Raw genomic sequence first — 21,134 nt, 5'->3', positions numbered from 1 at the left:
GGGGCGGGGAGCGGGGCGGGGCGAGCGGCGGCGGCTCAGCGGGCACGCCCCCTCGCCCGCGGCCCCCTCCCCGCCTCTCTCCGCCGCTCCTCTCGCTCCGCGGTCAGAGGGCCGGAGCGAGAAGATGGCGAAGACGTATGATTATCTGTTCAAGCTGCTGCTGATCGGCGACTCGGGGGTGGGCAAGACCTGCCTCCTATTCCGCTTTTCCGAGGACGCCTTCAACACCACCTTCATCTCCACCATCGGTGAGGGAGGGGCCGCGGCCGGGGACGGGGAGTGAGAAATGGGGAGCGGGTGCGAGGGGGCCGGGAGAGAGCGGTGGGAGGGCTTGGGAGCCCCAGGGAAGGGACCCCGGGGACAGCAGGGCTGCGAGGGCAGTGGGAGAGGGTGCAGGCATGAGGGAGGGGGGGCCGGTGGGGACGTGAGGCTGGGGGGGCGGGCGGTTGAAAGGAGGAACTTGGGGGCAAAGGAAGGGGAGGAGGAACCAGGAGAACAAGGACTAGGGGTGTTGAGAGAAATGAGAGGGTTGGGGGTGTGACAGGGAGGGGTCTTAGAGGGACAGAGTCAGGGGGACACAGGAAATCTCATGGAGAGAGAGAAGGGAATAGTGGGTGTGAAATGGATTAAAAGACAGGAAAGAGGAAGGAAATGTGAAGGGGGAAATGAAGGGTTGGGGGAATGGGAATGGGAGGTCCGTGAAGTAAAGGACAGAGGACACAAGGGACAAGAGAGGTGAGAACCCGGGAATCCGGAAGGAGTTCGGAGGAATGAGTGATCAGGAGGTAAGGGATGAGGGGCACTGGCTACAAGAAGTCTGGTCATAGATATCATGGGAGGGGGCAGAAGAAAATTGCAGGTAGAAGATGAGTTCAGGGAGCCAGAGGATGGAATGAGGATACTTGGTGGAGAAAGTAAAGGAGAGCTGGCTGTGAAATAGAAAGGGAAAAGGGAAACAGAATATACAGTAGAGAGGTTGAGCAGAGAAGAGAGAAGATGGGAAAGGGAGAGGAAATGGAAAGTAGGACTTTCTCCAGTAACTGGGAGCACTGGTTACCATTTTCTCTCTCTTTACTCCCTTTGGATCAAGTGCAGGGGAAAGAGCAAAAAGTGACTAATAATGAGATACTGTGTATGGAGCATTAAATTGTTCTGTGAGTGTTAAGGGGTGTTAAGAGGATGGGTGACTTTGGGAATGGTGTGGTCAGGAAAATGTGGTTCATTCCTTTACTATCTCCTGTGCCACAGCACTTCTCAATTTTTAAAGTTCTTAGCCTTGAAGGTTTAATAATCCTCAGCTGGGGAATTGACCTTACATTCTGCCTGCCTCCCTGTATATTTTCCTTTGGATTTAATTATCACTTGCTAAACGAATCACAACATGCAATATACCCCTCAGTTACTTTCAATTGATTCTGATTTTTCTGGTCTTGGCTGGGAGCTGTCCTTCCTACTTTTGGAAGACTCTGGTCAGGTAACAAGATCTCTAAGCGTAAACCTGAAGAAGAGCAAATCAGAGCTGGTTTTAAGCTGCCTGTACAAGTGATCTTAACATCATTTCCCTTGTTAAATAACTGCTGTTAATTAAGGCCCTTAAGAATCTTAGCTCTTGGTTGTCTGGATAATGTCATGGCTTCTCATAGCGGCTCACTTAAGCATCTTTCAAATGGTTCTTACAGCGTATTTCGCCATGAATTGCTGGGATTATTAGGGGGCTAGTGCTATGGTAATGAGTTATGTTTTAAGGATAATTTATCATTTATAAAAGAAGAATATTGGGGTGTAGAGCACTCTTCAGCCAAGCACTAGGAAAGGCTATGGTTTGTTTGTTCTGGCGTCTTTCATATGGATTGAGTGGTCTGAAACCTCCTGGGTGTTATGAAGTCTGGGCTTAGGGAAGTTTGAGTTGCAAGTTCTTGGCAGTCATTCTTGAGTGGGACTTTTTCTCTTCGGAGGAAGCAGATTTTAAATGTCATGTCTCAAGTATATTCCTAAGAGATTTGATGGGAGCTGTTGCGGCAACCAAAAGGCGTTAATTTTTGATGCTGGTACTCATTTCAAAACCCCATAACCCTTTTTCATTGTTGAATGCACACTGCAGTCCAGATGGTAAAGGACGGTTTCTAACAAGTCGAGTGGGTTGCCTTTTGTCCGTTCTATGAGTGACCCTCCCAGAAGTATTCCCCTGCATCGAAAGTGACTGAATCTCATTGATGCTGTTTCCATTAAGCTCCTTAAATGACTTTTGCTTGTTTGTAATAGTTTTATTAGTTTCCTCTTTTCTGGTCTTAATTTTTGCCCCACCTTTTCTGTGAGGGTGCCTGCTTCCTTTTACAATAGAAGCTTTGAAAAGTTACCTTTCATTCTGAAGGAGTACAATCTTTCTTCCGTGGATTTAAAAAAAATTTTTTTTTAATGATTGAAATTTCGTTTTGTGGAGGGTTGCAGCTATTAAGGCAGGAAAACAAGTGTCCTGAAAGAGCTTAGAACTGGAGGTAGACATTAAATGGGGTGAATCTCACGTGTCATGTTGTCCTTTGTATTTTCCGTGGGGTGGATGTGGTAAAGAGAGGCTCTGAGCTTTGTCTTCAGTTGACATGGAGGAGGGGAAATCCCATTTAGCCCCAGAGCTCTGACAGGAAGTGGTGGCCCACTGCCTTCAAACAGCACAAAAACTGTACATACGTACAACCTAATGCTTTGGAGTTGAAGTTAAGCTAGGAAAATAAGGTGAATGTTAACATCATTCTAGTGAAAAGTTCCACACACACCGATCACAAACATAGGCTTGGAGCGTCCACATCTCTGGCAGCAATATCTACCCCCCTCCAGCCATCACCCCTGTTTCCAGGTGACCTGAGGTTGCTGAGGGGAGAGTTGGTGGTCCATCTCCTCCCAGTCATAATTATTTCTTGAGGCACCTCAATGTGGAAGTTTCCAGGGCTTTTCTGACTGCCACATCATTGCTGACAAAACTTGATAAGGTCTACGTCCCAGGAATTGTCCATTCCTTAATGGGCATTTCTTAATACATGGGGTTTGTGTGTGTGTGTGTGTGTGTTGGGAGATATGTATGGATGCCTGTTTCTTCCCATGGAGATACATTTACAGTCTTAATTTTGCTTTGTTAAAATTTAAGTAGTTTTAAAAAAGGACATCTGCCACCTCTAGACACTGTTTTGATAGGGGTTCTGCATTCATGAAAGGAGGAGACAATTAGTCATTTTGATTACAGAAACAGTTGTCGCACAGATGCTTTCTTCGTTCATGTATCTAAGGTTCTGGTATCTTCTCTGATGTCCCAGCTCCCCTCATTTCCTTTCTGCTCTTGGGGGTGGTAGAGGATACAGTTTTTTCAACTGACTTGTTGGGACTCTTTTCGTATATCAGTCAGATAATATTTAACTTTTGAGTAGGGATGTTCTACCCATTTGAAGTTGTAGGCCCAATGTCTAGGACCAACAACCAACTAGCATTTCAGTTCAAACGAAAAACTCAAGAAATGAAAAAAAAAATTGATTGACTCCCCAAGTCCCTTACATGATCATTAATAACGATTAATTAAATGTATGTAAAATGTAGCATTAAGACAACTAGGAAACGGTAATACAGTAGCTCTGAATTATATTTCCTATGGGATGTGGGTACATTTTAATATTGATGCGAGGGTCATATCGATGTCTTGGAATGGCCTGTACCGAACAAGGTGCTGGGAGAACAGAAAGAGAAAACCCAGCCCTGTCCTCTAACAGGACAGTCTAAGCTTCCTCCCTTAACTGTCTCTCCCCTGCCCTGCCCCCTTCTTCCTGTTAGGGTATTTCCTGAGTGGTTTTATTATTTAGTATAGTCATAGTTTGACAGCAGAGTCTTAGAAATTATCTACCTTATGCCCATGGCCCAGTTTTTTAAGTAAGAAAACTGAGCTTAGGTTGATACTGTCAAGATCACACAGCTGATTGTAGACGAGCCTCTAGTGAAACCCCAGATTCAAGTCTGGATCACTTTTCACGACTGAGCTGCTGCTATTTCTGATCAGTATGATCACCACCATAAATTCAAGTCACCATCTTTTCCAGGGAGGAATTCGATTTTGCACGTTTGCTTTTATGTGAGGAAAGTTAAGGTGTTCCCATTTGGAGTAGCTGTATCACTTTAGGGAAACAGTAAATGCTAATACAACTCAGAGTCCTATAGGAGTTTATATGGGCTAACTCGGCATGTTATAACTGTCCTTTGCCCTTTCTATGTCTGTAGTTTCACGTTAAGAGATCAAAGTATCCTGTCATTAAAATTCCTTCCATGTGCAAAATAACTAATGACGTCATATTAATGTGTGCTGATAATTGTTGCAGCCTAGTGCCTAACATTTTATTCCCTAACATTTTTATTCCTTAACATTTTTTTCTTGGATTCACTTACTTTCGTTTAGGGGTTGGCAAACTATGGCCCACAGGCCAAATGTGGCCTGTGGCCTGCAGCCTGTTTTTGTGCAGTCCACAAGGGAAGAATGTTTTTTACATTTTTAAAGGGTTATTAAAAAGTAACACAAAACAAAGAATATGCAACAGACACCGTATATGTCCCACAAAGCTTAAAAATATTTACTAACTGTTCCTTTACAGAAAGAGTTTGCTGACCCCAGCTTAAAATTAAACACTGTTTTTGGTTGGTAGCAATTCAAAGTTTTTATCAAGACTGATTGACTGAAAAACAAACTTTGTCGTATTTACATTTTTATCCAAGATGATATCAACATTTGGCTGAGTATAATCCAGATATGTAGTGCAAGTAGATTTTAATTTTCATAGTTGTTTTCCATGGTTTCAACCTCTCAAACAAAAATATGTAAGGGACAGGCAACTTCAAATTGAACATTTTGTACATAAAGCCTTATTTTAATGTCACTGTCTTCTTTTTTTTTTTCCTCTTGTGAGTGTCAGTATTTTATTTTGGCGTGAACACGGGAAGCTGGAAGATACACTGTATTTAAAATTTTCTTGGTTCCCCCTCACATTGTGGAAACCCCCTCCCCCCAGAGCTAATCTGTTCAAACTCAAATACTTAAAAATTACAGCAGCAAAACAAAAGCACAGAAAAAAGAAAACCGGATGGAGAAGGTAGCCAGGCCAGTAGTGTCACTTGGTCTGGACGACTGAGGTGCTGGACAGGAGCTTCTGTTTCTGTTTTTTCTTTCCTTCCTCCTTTCTCTTCAGAGAGGGGATCTGAAGTAGCTGGCATGTCCAGTTTCGTGAATGCTGCTTCAATAGGTTGTCTGAAGGAATTCTGGAAACTGGGCACAGGAACACTGTCTGCGTTATCACTCTCCCCATCGCTGTCCACAGTGGCAGGAGGACCTAAGCTGTTTTCATCTTTCTTTGGAGCAGTTTTGGGCCACACATCTGCTTTTGCTTTTCCAATTCTCAGCATCTTGGCAAAGGAAGGGAAGGGAGAGTCTTCTTCCAGACTCCCAATGCAGAATGAACAACTGCCCTGACCGGCGGTGGGTGACAGAGGGGTCCACAGAAAGTCTGCTTGGGAACCTGGACTTCTGCTAAGAGGAGAAAGGGAGAGAGCCCCATGGCCCTTTCTTTCAAAGCTGTCAATAGACTTCCCATCTAGGTGATAGCTTTGAAAAGAACACTGTTTCAGGATTTTAATACTTGATCATAAAGGGTTAAACTCATCTCCTCAGTTAGTGTTCTAGCGAATGCAAAAAGCCATTCAACAAATCAAGGATGGGAGTGGGAAACTGAGTCTTGGAGACAGACCTAGATGTGTCTTAAGAATAAGCGTACTTTAACAAAGAGCTTCACCAGCTGTTCTGCATGGCAGCAAACCAGGGAGGAGGTTCTCTTGGCAACAGCACCAAGATTGTTTGGATCCTCTAAGAAAAGCTGGAGAGAGATAGGTTTGGATATTGTCTTAGAGGAAAATGTCTGGTCTTTGAAGACAAGGAAAAATTTAGCAGTTGATATTTTAGTGGAATCTGATAACTGAACCTGGAAGGAACCATGGAACCAGAAGTGGGAGACCAGGGAGCTGCCGACATGGCCTGAGGACATGGCTGGCTTTAGGTCAGATCTGCCTGCCAGCACACAGGACCATTCTGGAGACCAGCACTCTGGTGTGTGTTAGAATGACTACGTGGGAAAATTCGGCAGGAAAGAGTTTTCATAGCAGGATGAGAAGAGGGTGGGAGTGGGGAATGGGGAAGTAACTGTTAGCTGGTGAGTAATATCATGGAACATAACATAATATGGATCTTCTGAAATTTAAGTAGCCGATGTAGCGGCTTGGTTCATGTTTGGTGTTAGGGAGATTGCATGGTCAATTAAGAGCAATAGGTCTGGGGTCAGATCAGGGTTCATGTCCTGACATCTGCCGTTCCTGCATCTCTGGCCTTTAGTGAGTCAGTTGTCCTTCGAGGGCCTTAATTCCTTTATCTGTACTAGAGTATACTAATACTATACCAACTTTTCAGCGTTGATGTGAGTTCCCTAGGGCAGGAATCAAATCTTATTCACCTTTTAAGTCTCCAAGGCCTCTATTAAATGACTAATCAATTGGATGAATGAATTATGAAAGCACTATATGAGCTATAAAGCATTGCTTAAATTTTAGTTGTTATCTTTCATAATATTCTAGATAACTAGACGATGTCTGAGGCAAGATTAAAAGTGCTTAATTTGAATTCTTAATACAAGAATGGTATTTCCCCCACTGTAAAATGCTGTCTTTCTATAATCAGTTTTAAAGGGATATTTTAGAGTCTGAAAGATATTTCACTTGTCTTTCGGTCTCCATAATAAGCTGTTTAACACCCTGCTTCCAACCCCCCACTAACATAAATACCAAATAGAAAATGAGTGAAATCACTGGGTTTGCTTTAGAAGAGCCATTTCAGCTTTGTCTTTGCCCATTAGCTTCAAACAATGCAACAGATGCCTATTAACAGTTTCATGCCCGGTTTTAATTAGCAGATGGAGCTATGTTTGTGTCTGTGTTCTGCCCAGCACTGTTTGAGTGACAGGGTAGTGAGTGGTTTGGAATTGGGCTGGGCGTTTGGGTTGAATAAAGCCAAATTCTATTTTTAAAAAGATGAATATAAACATTTATTATATAGAACTGCTTGTGTATCTCAGTGAAACAGCATAGTGTCTAGAGTAAAACTAATGTTTGCAGTTATGTTTTCTGCTCTTATTATCCTTTAGAAATTACATAATATGGAAAAATACGTTTTTATGGCTTAAATGAAGGTTTTTGGGTAGTCTTGAAACTATCATGTAGTGGCTTTCTCTGAAGATCTGTTTCAGTATTTTGGTATAGTGGGTTGAGGACTATGCAAAGCTGGGACGAAATGGGCTTCAGCATGAATGTCGATGCTGATGGGTTGGTAGCTGCCTCCCAGCATGCTGTGTTGTATAGAGTTCTGAGGTCCTGTCTGAGCTCAGCAAGACCGAGGGCTGTGAAAGATTCCTGATGTGGGCCATGGGCAATGGACGGAGAGAGTGGATGGCAACATCCTACATATTTGCTATCTATTTTCTTTTTCTTTTCTTTCTTTTCTTTATTTTTTTTTTTTGCTGTGTCAGTCTTAGTCGCGGCACACGGGATCTTCATTGAGGCATGCGGGATCTTTCACGAGGCATGCAGGATCTTTTGTTGCAGCGCTCTGGCTTCTCTCTAGTTGTGGTGCACGGGCTTAGTTGCCTTGCAACATGTGGGATCTTAGTTCCCTGACCAGGGATCGAACCCATGTCCCCTGCGTTGGAAGGCAGATTCTTTACCACTGGACCACCAGGGAAGTCCCTGCTGCCTGTTTTCTAAAGTGAATATGTAGTATCTGCTGTCCAGTGTGTCATGGTTAAATTTCAGTATTAAAACATTATCTGTCAATGACTATTACATATATATATATATATATATATATGGTTTTTTTAAAATAAATTTATTTATTTTTGGCTGCATTGGGTCTTTGTTGTGGTGCACGGGCTTCTTATTGCGGTGGCTTCTCTTGTTGCGGAGCACCAGCTCTAGGCATGCGGGCTTCAGTAGTTGTGGCACACGGGCTCAGTAGTTGTGGCTCGTGGGCTCTAGAGTGTGGGCTGTAGAGCACAGGCTCAGTAGTTGTGGCGCACGGATTTAGTTGCTCTGCAGCATGTGGGATCTTCCCGGACCAGTGTCCCCTGCACTGGCAGGTGTATTCTTGACCACTGAGCCACCAGGGAAGTCCCTATTGGATACATTGTGTCTGGGGATGTGTCCTTTTCCTGTGTTCAGTTTTGACTTTTGGGATTTTCCTTATTTTGCGTTGAATTATTAAGAACCTTAAAGGAAGTAGGTGCCTGATTGTCCTTAGAGGAAGAAATGTCTGCACTGCTTTTTTTTTAAAAGTTACTTAGTTACTTAGGACTTCCTTAGGGAAGCCACGTAAAGTGATGGAAACAACTTGGAACCAGTTCTTGCAGCACTGTGACAAAGTATTTTCTTGCTGTCTTGCCTGTAGCATTCAGCATCAGTTTAATTAGGCACTTTTGTATTTACCTGTTGCTGAAACTTTGGACATTTTCCAAGGAGCTCTCATCTTCCTCAGCCCAGAATTTTAATTCTTGGCTCCCAGGAGAAAGTGCGAAAGCTCTGCATGTCCTCATGTTCATCAGATTAGGTTTGCTGTCACTAAGACAGGCTGGATGACAGTGCTGCTTGCAGTCCCATGAGGCATTGCAGATTTCAGAGCACTTAGCAGAAGCTCGGTTAGGTATGGAATCCCACCTTACCATGATAAAAACCAACCACAAAGTCGTCAAGCAGTATGTCGTGTTTCACGGCTTCCTGCTGGCAAAGTTGGGACTGGCGTGACTTCCCCACATCATGTCGTAATTTTGCATATTTGAGGGAAGAACTTGGCAGTAATTCGTTTAATAATTCATAGATATTTTCCTGATGTATAAAGTAGAAGGGCAGTCTCTAAAATGTATGATCAACTTTTGACCTGAAATATAGGGTGGTCTACTTAAAAGTTGAATTATAAGAGTTCATTTCTTATGACCATATGCAATATTTGTTTAGCTGGAATAGGTATCGCAAAATAGTTTAATCTCATGCAAATCTCATACACGAAACCCATTACGAAAAAAATAGTTTGCATTGTGAGATGTCAGTGACTAACCCTACTGTAATTTGTTGCTTATGAATTTGGATGGGATAGCTGTTTACGTTTTTCAACAAGGAATTTTTTTTTCTTTTCTTAAGGTCTCTGAATAAAATCTTGAGATGGCATGGAAAACAATTCTTTACTGAGAGCTAACTCCCATTTTTGGAATGATTCAGACCACTTTCTCATTTCACTCTCCATTAACACCTCACCCCTATCAGGGTTTGGGGAGAGGGGATTGTATTGGGAAGAGAAGAATGAAAACAGCATTCCACCCTCCTCCTGTATCAGTTTCTTTGACTACTTGTTCAGTCTCTTTTGCTTTTGTTAGCAGTTGGAGTAAACTGTTGGGTGAGGAGTTAGAAACTTCTGCCTAAGATATGGTGACTTTTGACTGCATTGCTTTCTTACATTGTTTAAAACTAAATAATAAAAAATCGTCATAACCATGTCTCAGTCATAACCAGCAATGAACAGATTAGGATGTTGTCCATGAACAAAATAATTTGAGTGAGTGCATTTCCTATTTTGTCTACTTACTATTGTTTTGAAAATTTCCAGTCTTGTAGAAGCATGAAAAATTAACAAAACAAGCAAAATAATTTCTTTCACATCCACAAAATTCCATAAGAGTTAAATTTTAAAACATGTATATATAAATATCATCAGAGGTGTGTCTCTGTCTTGGCCCTTCAGCCTTCAACTTCGATAAACACCATTGTATTTTATTTTCTGTTGGAATCTCATTATATGATTTACCACATTTTTTTGCTCAGGTCGTCTCCTTGTTATTGCAAAATAAAGTATATAGTACTCTGAAAAACAGTTGTTGCACGTTTCCAATCAGTGATGGCACAAGTCCTTCCTAAGGGCATTAGACCAGGCCTGTTTTCTCATCGTGAAAGGCAAGTTCCGGCTTCGATGGTCTTCAGTCTCTTCTGGCTGCAGCATTCTGTGAGTCTATGAAATCAAGTAGTGTCTGTAAAGAAAAAAAGGGTTTGTCCTTTTTCAGTTAATGATTGTGGGGAGGTTTCTTTTTGCAGGTAGACACTGGGGTTTTGATGACATGAAAACAGAAGGAAGAAGAAGTAGCATTAGTTAATTCAAGCTGAGCCTATGTTGATCTTGTAATTTGATTAAACTTTTTATAGTACCAAAGAGACTGCTTAATGTTTTTGAGTCCTGTCCTTAGAAATGTCTTGGTTTAAACAATAAAGCTAAATGTCACCAGAAAAATAACTATAGTCAGCCCTTTGTATCTGTGGGTTCCACATCCACAGATTCTACATCTGAGGATTGAACCAAACTTGGATTGAAAATACTCAGGAAAAAAAACTCCAGGAAGTTCTTAAAAGCAAAACTTGCATTTGCCACACGCCAGCATCTATTTACATAGCATTTACATTGTATTAGGTATTGTAAGTAATACAGAGATGATTTAAAGTATATGGGAGGATATGCATAGGGTATATGCCAAATACTGTGCCATTTTACATAAGGGACTTGAGCATCTGCAGATTTTCGTATGCATACTCTTTGGGGCTGGGGTGTCCTAGCACCAGTCCCCCACAGGTACCAAGGGATAACTGTACTTGAAAGCTGTAAAAATATTTCTTTGAGATGTATAAAGTATTTTCAGATTACCTCATTTTTGTCACATGAAACATGGCGAAGTAGGTGAAAAATAAACTAAAATAATAGGAAGCCTTTTGCTTCTTAGGTATGCTGGTGTTAAATTTCTGTTTGACAGTTGGGGGGCCTGAGACCCAGAGGCATGGAGGTTGTTCAAGGTCACACAGAGCCTGGCCTTGAGCAGTAGTTTTCTGATTTCAAGTCTCTTTTCTCTTACAACTCCTCTACCTTCAGTTCTCTTGTTATGGAAAGACATTGATGGTATAGCATAAAACCTGGACATAGTAAGTATTTTGTGGGAGAAAAGTCAGAGATTGAACTAGGAGACTAGGGTGATTAGCCATTTGCTTTCGGGCAAGTCTTTTAGCTTCTAGTGGCCTTTGTTTCCTTTCCTCTTTTTTTTTTTGGCCTTTCTTTTCTTATCAGTAAAAAGGAGAGGCTGGGGTTGGGAACTGTAGTGATTTGTTAGTAGGCTACTAGTGTCAGCCACTAAGTCATTTTCACTAAATTCACTCATTCAGTGAACAGTGTTTTTTAGTCCACGAAATATTGAGAGGAGAAAAGAGTAGCGAGTATCCAGGCAGTTTGAACACAATGATGAAAAGGGCTTCAAAGGGATTAATGGAAGATGTTAGGAAAGCATAGAGGAGAGGTGGAGGAGGGCGTCTAGGAGGGAATGACGTGGAAGTTAAGATCAGGCCCCCAGGACGGGTTAGTTGGGTAGAATGTGGAGTGTCAGGAGGGGGGGCTGTCCCCTGCAGGTGTGGGAGTCACAGCCCCTGGAGGAACTCCTCAAGTGACGGGCATGTGGCAAGAGGTCAAGTTGAAGGGTAATTAGAGGGCAGATTGAGAAGGGACTTTACACCTGTTCAGGAGTCTGGACTTATATCCTAAGAGCAGTGGGGAGTCCCTGGGGATTTTGTACACAGAAACCAGTTAGGAGATAAGCAGACTTCCTCGGCAGCCCCTTCGCTTCTCTTGGACCTTTACTGTTTACAGAGTACTTTCACTTACGTTTCTGTTTAAACTCCTCAGTAATCACGTCCATGGACAGAGATTGTCTTCCTGTTCTAGGCAAGGAAGCTAAGGTTCTGAGAGGGGCATAGACTCTCGGTCAATCAAGCAGGTAGGTGCAGGAGCCAAGACTTGAGTCTTGAACTTCAGTTCTGGACTGTAGTCTGTCCACAGCAACCTGCTCCTCTCAGAATGGGCCCTGAAGTTTTCCGTGGGACTCAGTGCCCTGGCACTTAACCTGCCTTAGCGGTCACTTCCAGTGGTCTATAAGAACGGTGTAAACTGACCAGCAAACCCTTGAGAAGTGTGTTGAGTGGGAGGGTGAAATCAGCCTCCCCCTGGACAAGGCCCAGTAACAGCTAATACAAACATGCATCGTGTTGCCTGTTGGCCTGGGACGTCAGTGAACTGTGGTTTCAGGTTGTCTCCTGGTCTCTAACCCAGTCCCTTAGGAAGCAATCAAATATATACACAGCAGGACGGGGGCAGGAGGAGACAGAGTTTAATTGTGAATCCAGCTCTTTTGTGGAAAGGGAACTAATTATGTCAGAAATCTCAGCATTGCTTCTCCACATGGGGCCGATGGTTTGTTATGCTTGTACGTATGCTGTTGGCCTCAGATAGACTGTAGTGTGCTCGGAACAGCTGCTTTAATTGTGAGCTTCCTTCCTTTGACAAATAAAACTTCTCGTTAGCCTGTCCTTTCCTTTCTTCCAGGGTGAAATTGTCTCTCCTCTGGGTTTTGTTTGTAAAGCCTCATTCAGCAGTTTTCCTCGGATTCACAGTGACATTGTAGACCAGACTGACACCTGATTTGTTTGCTAACCCTGAGTCTCCAGAACGCTGCTGTGAGCCAGAAAGCGGAAAGGTCCAAGCAGCGAAACTGGATATAACAAAGTCCATTTGCTAATGAACTTGCCTCACTGGGGAGCCCCTGGGTCCAAACTTAGCCTTTGCATTCTTGATTTATACAGTGGTCGTTGGAGCAGGGCTGGGGGCCTCCTAGAGACAGGCCACCGGCATCCAAGAGGAAAAAGCGGCAGCGTGGCACCGTGGCGGTGGCATTCATTATGTGACTTCGGGCAAGCCAGTAGCGAGCCTCCCAGGCTTCCATTTTTCTTCATAAGCAAACAGGGAATGTTGTGCTAGATACACTCAAAAGTCCCTTCCAAAACTCCGATCCTAATTGATAGCAGTGGACTCACCAACACAATGGGAAAAGTAGACGTAAGAACTGAAGATAACATTGTGTAGATAAAAGAACTTGGGCTTTTGAGACAGAAACTCTCAAATTCCAATCCTGATTCTCCTGCTTCCTACTTGAGAGCCTTGGGCGAATTATTTAACCATTTTCCTTATTGACAAAGGAAGGGTACTGACTCTCTTGCAGGAATTTTGTTATGTTTTATTTTGAGAATGAAATGCATTGTTGTGTGCATAATGTCTTTGGCACATGGGAGATACACAAAAAGGTGTGTCTGTGTGTGACTGTGTGTGGGTGAACTTAGTCTTGGTTCCCTGAGGGTGGGTTCGCTAAGAGAACCTTTGTGATCTGTGGGGCTTCATTGTTCTAACACTTGCTTTTAATGATAAGAGCTTTTACATCTACCTAGTGTTTACTATATATCAGGTACAGTTCTAGGCATTTTACATGAATTAACACTTTTCATGGATTGACCCATTTAATTCTCACAACAACCTCTCAGGTACATTCTGTTATTATTTCCACTTTTTCCAAATGAGGTAATTGATGCACAGAGTGGTTGAATAACATCTTAGTGTCACACAGCTGGTAAGTGGTGGAACCAGACCCAATTTGAATCCAGGCAGTCTGGTTCCAGAGTCTATGTTTTTAACCACTATGCCTTTCTGCCCCAACAGTGACTCAGAAATATTAAAAAAGAAACGAAAAAAAGATTAGCTATCTTTAAGGAGGCGATGTGGTGCAAGGTGCACTGTGGCGCTACTCCTTACCAGCTGGGTGACATCATCACATCCTTTAAACCTCCTTGGTCCCTGTCCCCTCTTCTGCAGAGAATTGGCCTGAGGCAGTTTAATGAAGTACTGTAGGGAAGCATTTAGTATAGGGCCTCGCACACAGCCAGGGTCAGTAGGTGGTGAGGGTTTGGTTTTTCTCCAGGTAATAAGAAACACCTGCTAGAACAAGTTCCATAAAAAATATGAACGGGGACATTTTGGTTGCTTAATGGGGTGCGCTTTAGTTTTCTGGAAAATTAGTCCTTAAAGTTTAGGACTACATGCGTTTTACTAAGCTAGAGTGAGAAGCATTTCTTTAAACTCATTTCCAAAGTGAAGGTGATTGTCCTTGGCCTCAGCTGGTGTAAGGAGGTGTCCAACACAGCCCTTGACCTTGGGTGCAGGATGTCAGTATGATATAAGCAGCAAGTTCTTCAGAACCTTTTAGCTGCTGCAAACTCTCAGGCATCTTGAATTCCTCCTTCTGGTGAAAACAAAAACAAAAACAAAATCAGTGTTGAATGCCCTGTCTAGAAAGGACAAATGTTTCAATTTAAATATTCCAGCTCAATGTCCTCTGTTAGGGCCCTGAATTTTAAGTGCAGTGAGTTTCTGAGTGAGGTCACCTGAATTTTAATGAGTTTGTTTGCATACATGAATTTGAACAATACATTAAATCTTGAAACATCGTAGCTGATTTTAATGGAGTAAATTACCCTACTTGAAAGTTAGTTAATAGGCTTTTCTTTACCTAATGATCAGGATGATGATACTTTCATCTCAAAAAAGTCATTAATCATATTTTTGCAATATTGATACATGCTTTTATTTTTTAAAATTATTAAACTGTCTCATCAAGAGAATTAGGGAAATAAATGTGTCAGTGTGAGTGTAAAGCATGATCTTCCCCCCTTTTAACCCTTTTCCCCCCTGTGATATTTAGTACATACTGAATGCTTAAATGTACATGGTAGGAATAAAGCCAAAACTGGGTTTGGTTTTGTACGGTGCTTGCTTGGACCAGGAAGGTGAAGTGAGATGCTCTTTACTAGCTTAAAAATGTTTTTAAACATTATAAAAAAAAATTACACACAAACATGCACACACACACACACACACAAGGATGGTACAGGAGGTGACAGGGAACAAGTCATGAAGGGGAAGGGGTAAGGAGGATAGCTTTTATTGTGACTGTAGTTGAAAGTACATATGTAGCGTTATGTGCAGGGAAGTGACACATTTAATTTATAATTTTAAAAGCTGCGGTGAAGAGAGTTCGTTTTGGGGTTTAATGGCACTGAAAAACCATGCCATGGAACTTTCTGGTCCAGTCCATTCCCTAAAATCATGTTGCATCCAGGAAAGTATTTGTTAAAAATGTTCAGGTAGCCAGTCTTACTTACCTCCTAATGAAGCATAAAGATTGTGAGGGTTGCTTCAGTTAATGTTCTGAGCACTCAAATGTGCCAAAATGTTGGAATGAGCGGAAGCTTTCAGGACATCCCATCTGATGGTGACCTTCTGGAGGACAGGAACCATGGCTTGCCTCTTCAGAGCTCATTTGTCTGATGTTCAGGCATGCAGTATCTGTGGAATAAATGAACTAACACCATATATTTCCTTCTGAGGAATGGATTTGGGCTCCTGTAATAGTGAGATCTCATCCATTAGCACATACATAAGCTTCAAAGGAGGTGTAATTATCACCTGTTACTGCTTATGGTCTTTTTCTAGATGTGAGAGTGATAAAATCAACCTGTTTCTCTTTTACCCAGAGTATTTGCCTATAGTAAGAAATGCCTGCTGACTTCACTTGTGCCCATGTGTAAATGCACAGTTTTTGGTGCCTGGAAGGCCCTCCGTAAATGTTTGCAATGTGAATGAACAGTTGGTGGCCAGTGGCACTTTCCAGCTGTTCATGTCTCACTCAAATCACAGCAAATGTCTCCCCCTTTCCTCTATTTTCCAGCAAAGACCCCATGACCCCATAACAAGAGCTTCCTCAACATCCTTTCTTGTCATTATAATTTCTGCATATTTTCATCTTCCCCTTGTTTCCTTTCCCCTTCTCTCCAAGGAGCCGGTGCTGACCTGCTGGTTGATGTTCTTGATGTAATACCCTCCTACTCCTGGGGCCGGGCCCTGGCAGTCGTTCTCCTCCTCTCTTACATCTTCTCTCTCCTCTTTCTCTGCTGGCCCTTTCTGCTCTGCCTTCAATCCTGTTGAAATCACCCCCATTTTGATAAGGAGATTGCTTAAACTCACCCCTTCCTCAGGTCACCTTTCTCCCCATCGCCTTTCCTTTTGTCGTTTAACTTCTTGAAAGAGAAGTCTTGTCCCTTGCACTTTTCTACCATCTCCTCACGCATTAACGCCTTGAAATCCTGCCCCGCCTGCTTCCACACTGCGCTCAGGTTGTCCTGTCCTCAGTGAACAGGCCAGTGGCCTTTGCTCATTCCTCATCCCCCTTGGCCTCTCAGCAGCACTTGGCACCGTTTGTCACTTGTTCCCTGAAACTCTTCCTCCACCAGCTTCCAGGAATTGTCTGCTCAATTTGTTTCCTACTAACTGCCTTCTGGTTCCAGTGGCAGTCTCATTTTGCTTTTTAATTGAAGTCATTTTCCAAGTATCTGTTCTCTATTTTTTTTTTCCTTTTTCCTCTTTTGGAAATTAGACATTCTAATGCAAGTTGTAATCACAACTGCCTGTGTGATTACTGCATGAACGTTTGTCTTTCCTGCCAGATTGGAGGTCCATGAGTGCAGGTCCCAGGTCTGCTGGTCTACAGCATATCTGTAGCACCTAGTACAGTGCCTGGCATGTAGTGAGGGGTCAGACATGCCCAAGTGATGAAGGAGGTAAGCTTGCCCCCTTCCAAGCCTTCCATGTCTGACTCTCCAGCGTCTTGTCTCATGTCCCCACCGTTTCCCAAACTCCTGCCCTGTATGTCCCACCCCAGCATGAATTCATTTCCTCCTCTTATCTAGTCCCCTAGATCTAGTACCCTTTCATGAATTTTCATGTATCTGTTGACACCACTGTCATTTTTTTTTTCATGTATCTAGGTTCAAAATCTGGAAATCTCTTTGACTCTGTCCTTTTCCTCAAATCCTATTCAATATATGTAATCTGTTGCTAAGTCCTTTCCATTCTTCCAGCACCCTGCTTTAGGCCCTCAACGCCTCTCACCTGTACTTTGCAATATTCTCCTAGGTGGCCTGAGCACTTCCAGTCTCACTTGGGCAGCAGCACCTCCCTACCCGCTCCATTCCATCCCACACATTTTGATCAAATTAATTGTGGAGCATAGCCCTGATTATACATTATGTTAATCCCTAACCCCTCCCCCCAAAAGTCTTATTCTTCACTTTGCTGAATTGAATATATCTTCCTCAGTTTGCCATTCCAGATCCCTACCGTGTGGCTTCACCTGTATCTCCTTCAGCTCCATACAGGAGTCCTAGACTCTAACCCACAGACGCCTACTAAACAGAGGTACCCAGTGGGCAGTGACCAAGTTTTCACCTGACCAGTGTAAGGTTACTAGCTGCCCTTGCATGAGAAGGAATGCCATTTTTAAGTTTCTGAGATGATGTGCTTCCTACATTTTTGGAATGAAAATACTCCTTTACTTATAAAATGATGAGGCTAATAGATAGCCATTATTTATTTTATTATCATTTGCAAAATAAAAAATGCAACAGAATTCTTGCTGTTTTGTTTCTCTGAGGGAGAAAAATCTTTCCAGTCCAGTTTTCTCCCCAAGCAAATTTTATGGAATACACAGTTCCTAGCTTAGTATGTTCCGTCTTTTAACTTCTTTCATTCTCCCTACAACTACCCTTTTTTTTTTTTTTCCCCTGAAGATTTTACTAATTCACAAAATTAAAGAGTCTAAGAATCACTGCTCTACCAGAATGGATGGTTCCACGAGCACACCTCGTTCTGCCTGTGACATCCTACCTTTCCTTCCTGATGCTCCTCAGGTGTTAACTTTCTTTATGCTGCCATGTCACAGCCTTCTCTCTGCCCCCTCCCTGCGCTAGAAGATGCTTTCTCTTTCCTCAGTGGTACTTTATGCCCTGTAGTACTTTGGACTTTTGCGTGGCACTTGCTGTGTTCTTCCTGTGTTAGAAGTAGAGCCGGCTTCCTTCTCCACTTTCCCAACTCCCCACTCCCATGATAACTTTGTTTGGGGCAGAAGCTTGTTTTATCTTGGTGTTCTCTGCATTGCCAGACATTGTACTTGGCACATATTTGGTGCTTGGAAAAATTGTCATCAAACTGAAATTTCAGGATGATACTGATGAAGTGATTAAGTAAAGCTCTCATCTTTGGGGATAGGGGTCCCCTAAAGGTACTATTTCAGAATTTTTTTCTTGATGATTCCGAATTACAGTCACTTACTAAAACACGTTAAGAATGATTGTCCGTTTATCTTTTAAAGATAAAATAATCTTAGACTGCAACTCTAGATATCTCAGTGTGGAGTGAAGGTCTGCTGTGGTTGAGTTGAGAAATTACACATTTCATTTGGCCTTTTTCTGTGAAACTTTTTTTGGAACGTTGATTTTGATTTCATTTTGACAGAGGAGGCCCTGAAAATCTTCTTTCTCCCAGGTGATAGGCTACAATTTCTTTACCTCTGGCTTTCTCTATAGCTGTCAGCAATTGGCCTGATCTAGACAATGAGGCTTTCTCTGTGTCTGTGCGAAAGCCATCTTTGAACTCTATACAGGCCTGTCACTTTTATTCTTCTATAAAAATTTTTTTTTTGTAATGAACTTGGTTTTTCTTCCCACTTTGTCTATGTCTACACTCTCCCACCAAATCTTTTGTTACTGAATTTGGATTGTGGAAAGTAAGCCTGGCTGGGAGATAGATAGGTAGCACCGCAGCTGGGCCTCCTAATATACACGCCCGAGACAACCTTCTGTGCAAAGTACCTTCTACCTTGACCTCCTGTGCTGGAGCCATTTTTCAACTTTTTCCACAGAAGCACTGAGATTATTTTGGAGTTGGGGAAAATGGCAGGGTTTCTAACATGGAAGACCCTGAAAGGAGAAGGAAGAGGAAACCACTGCCTCTTCTGTCTTGTCTTTTCTACTGAAAAAGGGCCGGAGAGCGTGGTGAATAGTGATGGTAATGGTGGTGGCTGCAGCTATGGGTGGTTCTTGGCCTTCTTTTTCTAAACTGGAGGCTGGATTTGTGTTCTGAGTGACTGGTGTGTAAATAGAAGATGCGAAATTGAATTGTCTCTTGAAGAGGATGAAAGCTTAACATCATCCGACAGGCCTGTTCTAGCAGCGTGCTAAACAGTGCTATGTGGTGTGGTTCTAATTCGCTTTGAAGAGCTAGGACTTAACTCCTCCCAAGGAATTTTTTTTTTTGCCGAAAGTTACCACTGCATGGTGACCCATCGGAGTTCTTGCAACTTCAAAAGATAAAAGCAGGAGTAGGGTTTGGGGAGCATTCTGTGCTTTGTTTCAGATGTGTGTCTTATCTGCAAAAGCCCAGATAATAGTGAATGATCAGCTCTGCTCTCATTGACTTAAGTGTTTTACATTTAAATCTCTTTTGGCTTTTTTGGCCTAACTTTTCTGACAGGGGAACAAATGAATAGAATATTACCGGTAGATCACAAGTATAGAAATTACTGGGATTAGGGGGAAATGTTTTACAGATGTTCCTGAAACTACAGCCAAATTGAGTGAATTCTTGCCCCTTTACGTGTTGGGAGCTTGGGAGAGTACTGTCTCACTTACTGGGCTATTATAACTGTGCTCTGCTCCAGGCTGCATTCACTCACTGTATCTCTCATTGACAGGCTTACGTAACCCCCGTCATACCTTAACAGTGATGACCTTTTGAACAGGAAAGAATGTGTAAGACTTTAGAGAGAGTCATAGTTTGAAAATTTCCTTATAAAGCTTCTTGATATTGTATTTAGAAAATACTTCCTTTAAATATATCTTGTTAAAAGTTAAAGTGAGTCTGGTAGAGTTCAAAATTAACTTCCACTTAAATCCAATTATGGCTTTGGTGGATTTTTTGCCAGGCACCTACATTTTCCTTAGTCTCACCACATATCGACTGACCAGTGCATCTCATGCGTACCAGATCTGAAGATGAAATGCCCCTAGTTGATTGTTCCACATCATTCGGAGCCCTGTCTTCCTAGGACAGTGCATTGTGGTCCTGCCTTCTAAGTTGTCGTGGAAGCATCCTTGGTGCAGGACAAGCAGAGCATGCTGAACTAGTTCACAGCAAAAAGCAAACAGCAACAAAAAGTTGAGATCCAGGTTGTTGCATAGGTCACCATGTTTATCATTTTTAAGGATAGGTTTTTCTGTTTTGTTTTGCTTTTTTTGCTGTACGCGGGCCTCTCACTGTTGTGGCCTCTCCCGTTGCGGGGCACAGGCTCCGGACGCGCAGGCTCAGTGGCCATGGCTCATGGGCCCAGCTGCTCTGCGGCATGTGGGATCTTCCCAGACCCGGGCACGAACCCGTGTCCCCTGCATCGGCAGGCGGACTCTCAACCACTGCGCCACCAGGGAAGCTCTTAAGGATAGTTTCTAAAGGAGGGATTTCACCAGCACATTTGCTGTTTCAGTTCATGTTCAGCTGTGACTCATATTTATTCTAGTCTAACCCAATTTTTGCTTGGAAGTTTTTTTGTAGTAGAAAATGTCACTGTCAACCAGAGGAGGGGAAATGCTGATTGGGGATCAGAAGAGCCAAGATACTGTAGTGATAATTTGCCATCACTTTTGACTCAAGGAAAAAATAGAGAACCCTTACAAAGGAGAGTGTTGAAAAGTACACAGTGATTCTTATAAACAGATAGGGGAAAGGAAAGTCACCTCTGAGCTTTACTGTGGGAAGGAGCGGGGGTGCGGGTCAGGGAAATTACTATAGAATTTTTATATGCGGCGGGGAAAGAGGCTTTGGACTTCCCCGCGTGTTGCCCCATTCACTAAGCCAGATCTAGTGAATTGCCTCACGATCGGTGTATGAATAGAGAGAAGGACACTGGAACTCTCACACTTGATCTTTTTTTTTTTTCGTAAACATCTTTATTCGAGTATAATTGCTTTACAATGGTGTGTTAGTTTCTGCTTTATAACAAAATGAGTCCATTATACATATACATATGTCCCCATATCTCTTCCCTCTTGTGTCTCCCTCCCTCCCACCCTCCCTATCCCACCCCTCTAGGTGGTCACAAAGCACTGAGCTGATCTCCCTGTGCTATGCGGCTCCTTCCCACTACCTATGTATTTTATGTTTGGTAGTGTATATATGTCCATGCCACTCTCTCACTTTGTCCCAGTTTACCCTTTCCCCTCCCTGTATC

At 42.7% G+C, this 21,134-nt stretch overlaps 1 protein-coding gene across 1 annotated transcript in view; it reads left to right on the top strand.

The window, feature by feature from the left end:
* Positions 1 to 47: 47 nt before the first annotated feature.
* The window catches only part of RAB8B (RAB8B, member RAS oncogene family), a 67,003-nt gene continuing 45,916 nt past the window's right edge, over positions 48 to 21,134 (top strand). Inside the window, exon 1 of the mRNA XM_022579712.2 lies at positions 48 to 248. Coding sequence (XP_022435420.1) covers positions 125 to 248 — 124 coding nt within the window. The 5' untranslated portion in view covers positions 48 to 124. The remainder of the gene's footprint in view (positions 249 to 21,134) is intronic.

This window comes from Delphinapterus leucas, chromosome 2, assembly GCF_059928025.1.
Source record: "Delphinapterus leucas isolate spDelLeu-1000000601 "Yukka" chromosome 2, BTC_Dleu_Yukka2, whole genome shotgun sequence".
Classification (NCBI taxonomy): Eukaryota; Metazoa; Chordata; class Mammalia; order Artiodactyla; family Monodontidae; genus Delphinapterus; species Delphinapterus leucas.
The sequence above is the reverse complement of the archived record's forward strand: the minus strand, read 5'-3'. Positions and strand labels throughout refer to the sequence as shown.